Source organism: Vitis vinifera, chromosome 14 (assembly GCF_030704535.1).
Source record: "Vitis vinifera cultivar Pinot Noir 40024 chromosome 14, ASM3070453v1".
In the NCBI taxonomy this organism is placed as follows: domain Eukaryota; kingdom Viridiplantae; phylum Streptophyta; class Magnoliopsida; order Vitales; family Vitaceae; genus Vitis; species Vitis vinifera.
The window spans coordinates 14,884,436-14,890,259 of record NC_081818.1 but is presented as its reverse complement, the minus strand read 5'-3'; the positions used below and the strand labels follow the sequence as shown (position 1 = coordinate 14,890,259).

General features: G+C 42.8%; 1 protein-coding gene across 1 annotated transcript; it reads right to left on the bottom strand.

Moving 5' to 3' along the window:
• Positions 1-1,492: 1,492 nt before the first annotated feature.
• On the bottom strand, positions 1,493-1,804 carry LOC104881580 (proline-rich extensin-like protein EPR1). The gene has a single exon (XM_010662153.1). The coding sequence runs from the start codon at positions 1,802-1,804 to the stop codon at positions 1,493-1,495; it is 312 nt and encodes a 103-aa protein (XP_010660455.1).
• Between the last annotated feature and the right edge of the window lie 4,020 nt (positions 1,805-5,824).

The window sequence follows — 5,824 nt, the reverse complement described above, 5'->3', positions numbered from 1 at the left end:
TAAGAGTTAACAAAAAATGTTAGACTTGTATTACTTTAATTCATGTGAGTACAAGTGGAAAGAAAGCAATACAAGTAATCCCCATATATAGCACCAAAATGATGGGATTTCATAAAAAGACTAACAAAAACGAAATACATAAAAGAAATATATAGTAGATATATAAATGATCAGATGGGTGGATGATGCTAGAGCTGATGGCTTAGGCAGATGGCTCTGCCTCTTCAGTAGCTACTTCAGGAGGAGCCTGAGGCTCTGTGGCCTGCGAGTGTGGCACTGCGGTGGTGGAGGTGAGATGCTCAGCAACTAAAGGAAGACCGAGATGATGCTGGAGCTGCCTTAAGATGGCAATGTGCTGAGCCTGGATGGTCCACATCTGCTCCTGTCATGCTCGAATAGCTACCATCTCCTGAGCAAGGCTGCTCTGAGATACGATTAGGGTCTGAAGTGAGCGGCATAACTCTCTATACTCTGAAATGGGAATGGCCATCCTTGGCTCAGTTGAAGTAGATGGCTCTGATGAGGCTAGAGTAACTGGAGGGGCTCTGGATATGGTAGGAGAGGCAATGGGTATACCCACAGGTATATGACGTGGAGATGTTCTCCTGGCAGCTGGTATCTCAGCTGGCTGTGGCCGCCCTGGCTGCTCAACTCTATATGCTTTCATATTGAGCCACTTGTCGAGAGTAAATACCTCTCGGCATATACGCTTGCGCTCCAACTGAGGATCTGATGGATACCCCAGATGCTCCAGAATCTGACACAGCAGTCGTGGAAAAAGAAATGGAATGGCATCAGCTCTTTGCAGCTTCTTCTTATGCACCTTCTCTTTAAAATAGAGAAGTGCAGCCATAATTAGGTGGTGAGGGCCAAAGAAGTATCCCTTTGAAATCTTGAATAGGGCCTCTAAAAGAACTCCTCTTCTCTGAGTCTAGTGCTATAGTGGATAAATGTTGTGACGCAAAAGTGCATCAATGAGAAACATGCTCGGAGGAAGTTCCCCCCTCAATAGATGTGGATTTGTGGAAGCTCCTGTGGACAAGATATAAACCATTTCCAGCTGAGAGGGACTAGTCCATACTCGATAATCCTCAAAATGGCTTGGCTCGTATGGTATATGCAGGGTCTCTGCTATATGGCGAGCTCCTAAAATGCCATGCTGACCATCAATAGTAAAATGGATTAAAGTAGGATCTCTGACCTGCTTAGTAGTCATGAACTGATAAAAATCCATGGCTACTCTGGGATAGAAGAAATCTCTTGGGGCCAGTAGGTGCTCCATATGATATCTGCGCAATAGGCGGAATGAATCTGCAAGCTCCAGCCGCAATTGGAAGGTGGATGTGTCAAAGCACAGCTCAGAGTGAAATGGTCGAGCTCGGCAGTCCAAATTCCCCTCAATTGGCGGTTGAGTCAGCATCAGACGCCTGATTAGCACTTCAGGAGCTATCCCAGATGGATTTTGGGGTTCAGAAAGCGGCGGTTGGTGCTCTTAAAGCTCCGCCGGAGGCTCTGACGACGGCGCCGAAGATAGTGCCGGAGAGGGCTCTGGTGAGGGAACCGGGGACTGCTCTATTAATTCTATGGGCTCTGAGCTTTCGACCCTGGCTCTCTTTTGCAGGGGACGGCCCCCTGACCTTGTGAGATAACACCTCGTCGGAGGATTTTGAGGCGCGGGCTTCGTCGGAGGTGAAGCAGCTTTTGGCCGCGGAGGTTCAGAAATGGGGCCTTGAATAGGCGCCTCTCGCGGGACTCGATTGCGGCTAGAAGGAAATGAAGATTTGGCTCCTCTGGTTCGCGTCATATCGGACTAACGAAATTTGGCCGAAAGTGATGACCGGAAGGGATGACCGGAGGATCGTGCGTCGTCGGGCTCGGGCAAGGAGACGAACAGACGGTTGCTATGGCGTTTTCTCTTTCTGAAACGCTTTCGCAACTCAAATGACCGGTATTTATAAAAAATAACGGAATATTAAAGGTCATTTTGAGTTTCGCAGAAGAAGGCCGATTTCGCGGCAAAAAGAGGGTTTCGCAGAAGAAAACTGATTTCGCAGACCATTTCGCAGCTTCAAAATGGGGGTCACTGTGCTGCGAAATGGCACTCGTGTGCCAAAATCGGCTTCGCAGCTTCAAAATACCCTGCGAAATGGAGCTTTGGCTGCGAAATTGGGAATTTTCACGCTTTGTAGCTTCGCAGCCGTTTCGCAGCTGCGAAATGGGGGTTCCTGTGCTGCGAAGTGGCACTCGTGTGCCAAACTTAGGTTCGCAGCGGAGACAATTGAGCTGTGAAATGATTTCGCAAAAGATGGCCGCTTTCGCAGAGACACGTTGATTCTGCAGCGAAGTGCTAATTTCGCAGAAGCTGCGAAATCTCGTAGACCCCTGTTTTTGCCCTGTTTTTGCCCTGTTTTTGCTCCGATTGACTTCCTTTCAATTTCTTTACATTTTCTCCAACCTGAGATCATTCAAAAAGACTAAATTACATATAAATACACAATTTAAGATCAAGAATTAAAATCAAAAGCATGGATAAAACTTTGAAATTTACAAAATTTACAAAAATTTTGGACTTTGGTGAAACCAAGTCCATCAAACCCTTATTTGCTTAGGCTTTTTGTGGCTCAAGGAGGTTGATTTCCTCCTTTTCAGGTTTGAATGGCTCCATGAATGGCTTGAGACGATATCCATTGACTCTAAAGGTGTCCTTGCCATTGGAATTCAATAATTCCACCACTCCATTGACATGTACTTGGTGAATAATGAAGGGACCTATCCACCTTGACTTGAGCTTTCCAGAGAAGATATGGAGTCTTGTGTCATAGAGTAGAACCCTTTGTCCTTTCTGAAATTCTTTGTTGGAGATTAGTTGATCATGCCACTTCTTCATCCTCTGTTTTGCAACTTTGGAATTGATGTAAGCATCATTTCTTAATTCCTCCATCTCATTAAGGTCTAGGCACCTCTTTGATCCGACTCTGATCAAGTCCATATTCAACTTTTTGATCGCCCACCAAGCTTTGTATTCAACTTCCACAGGGAGATGGCATGCTTTGCCATAGACAAGACGATAAGGAGACATGCCAAGAATAGTCTTATAAGCTGTTCTATATGCCCATAATGAATCATGAAGCCTAATAGACCAATCTTTTCTGCTTGCATTCACCACTTTCATCAATATGTTCTTTATTTCTCTGTTGGCTAGCTCAACTTGCCCGGAAGTCTGAGGATGATAAGGTGTAGCTACCTTATGCTTCACTCCATACTTGACTAATAAAGTTTCAAAAGGTTTGTTGCAAAAATGAGTACCTCCATCACTGATTATGGCTTTGGGCACCCCAAATCTTGAAAAAATGTTCGCTTTAAGAAACTTGAGAACCACTCTGTGATCATTTTGTTTACAGGGGATTGCCTCAACCCATTTAGAAACATAATCCACCCCTACCAAGATGTAAGAATTACCAAAAGACATTGGGAAAGGTCCCATGAAGTCAATGCCCCATACGTCGAATAGGTCAACTATTAGAATGGGGTTCATAGGCATTTGATTTTTTTTTGTTAGCTTTCCAAGCCTTTGGCACCTATCACAACTTCTACACATGATGTGGGCATCTTTGAAAAGAGATGGCCAAGTAAACCCTGATTGCAACACCTTCATGGCTGTTTTCTGAGAGGCAAAGTGGCCTCCACATGCATTCTCATGACAATGGTTTAGAATCCCTAGTTGCTCATCTTCAGGGACACACTTTCTTATGATCTGATCTGCACAATACTTAAAAAGGAAGGGCTCTTCCCAATAATAAGCATGAATTTTTGCAAAGAAATGCTTCCTGTCTTGTGCATTCCACTCACTTGGAATTTCACCAGTAACTAGATAATTAGCAATATGAGCATACCAAGGAGTTTTTACTAGGAACATAAGTGATTCCTCAGGAAAGTCATCATTAATAGGCAAGGCATGGGAATTATGTGCTATAGCTAACCTTGAAAGGTGGTTAGCTACCACATTCTCCACTCCTTTCTTATCTCTGATTTGGAGATCGAATTCTTGTAACAAAAGAATCCATCTAATCAACCTTGCTTTTGCATCTTGCTTTGTCAATAAATACTTCAAGGCTGAATGGTCAGTGAAAACAATGATGAAAGACCCTACCAAATAAGCACGAAATTTGTCCAAGGCAAATACCACAACTAACAATTCTTTCTCTGTAGTTGTGTAGTTCCTTTGAGCTTCGTTCAATGTTTTGCTTGCATAGTAGATCACATAGGGCTTCCCATCTTCTCTTTGACCAAGCACAGCTCCTATAGCAAAGTCACTGGCATCACACATCAGTTCAAAGGGTAGTTGCCAGTTAGGGGCCCTCACTATTAGAGTTGTTAAAAATTTCTTCAGTTGATCAAAGCTATTTTGACATCTTTCATCCCATATAAACTTAGCATCTTTAGCTAACAGCTCACAAAGAGGTTTTGAAAGACTTGAAAAACCTTTTATAAACCTCCTATAGAAGCCTGCATAGCCAAGGAACTGTCTTACTCCTTTTACAGTTGTTGGGGATGGCAATTTGACAATAAGCCCCACCTTTGCTTTATCAACTTCAATGCCTTTTTCGGAGATGATATGGCCAAGGACAATTCCTTGACGTACCATAAAATGGCATTTCTCCCAGTTGAGCACCAAGTCTTTTTCAATGCATCTGTGAAGAACCGCTTCCAAATTGACTAAGCATTCCTCAAATGTACCTCCATATACGGTGATGTCATCCATGAAAACCTCCATAATTCACTCCACCATATCACTGAAGATACTCAACATACATCTTTGAAATGTTGCAGGTGCATTACATAAACTAAAAGGCATTCTTCTGTAAGCATATGTTCCAAATGGACATGTAAAAGTGGTCTTCTCCTGATCTTCCACATCAATTTCAATTTGAAAATACCTTGAATACCCGTCCAAGAAACAATAGAACGGGTGGCCAGAGACTCTTTCCAACACTTGATCGATAAATGGCAATGGAAAATGATCTTTCCTGGTTACAGCATTCAACTTTCTATAATCAATACACACCCTCCAACCTGAAGTGAGGCGTGTAGTAATTTCTTCTCCTTTTTCATTCTGAACCACGGTAATCCCTGACTTCTTTGGTACCACTTGAGTAAGACTCACCCAAGGGCTATCAGATATAGGGTAAATAATACCTGCTTGAAGTAGCTTCAGCACCTCAGCTCGCACCACTTCTTGTAAATGAGGATTCAATCTTCTTTGAAGTTGACAAATTGGTTTAGCTTCCTCCTCCATATATATATGATGCATGCAAACTAAAGGACTAATGCCTTTCAAGTCAGATATTTGCCATCCTATTACTTTCTTACACCTCTTGAGAACTTCCAGTAAACACTTCTCTTGATGATTGGTCAGAGATGAAGATATTACGACAGGACATTGATTATTTTCTTCAAGGTATGTATATTTCAGCTCTACGAGTAGAGGCTTCAAATTGAGTTTTGGAGTTTCTTTTTCAGCAGCTGCTCCTTCTTCTTTATTGAACAAAGGTAGAATCTCTTCTATCCTTCTCCAACTTTGTAGAGTAGCAAGCACATTAGGGGGTTCAGACAAATCTTTCTCAAAATCCGCAAGACTTTCACTAAGCTTATCTTGCATATTCTGATTACAGTGCTCCTCTACTAGAGTGTCAATAATGCACACCTCTTCTGGACCCTCTTCTTCTTCCGGAGTGGTTTGCTTTTTAGACATATAGAAAATGTTGAGATCAAGTGTCATGTTGCCAAAAGTGAGTTGCATGAGCCCATTCCTACAGTTGATGAT

What these genes read in the sequence shown, in the direction of transcription:
- LOC104881580 (XM_010662153.1), bottom strand. Translation starts at nt 1,804, where the DNA reads ATGACGCGAACCAGAGGAGCCAAATCTTCATTTCCTTCTAGCCGCAAT.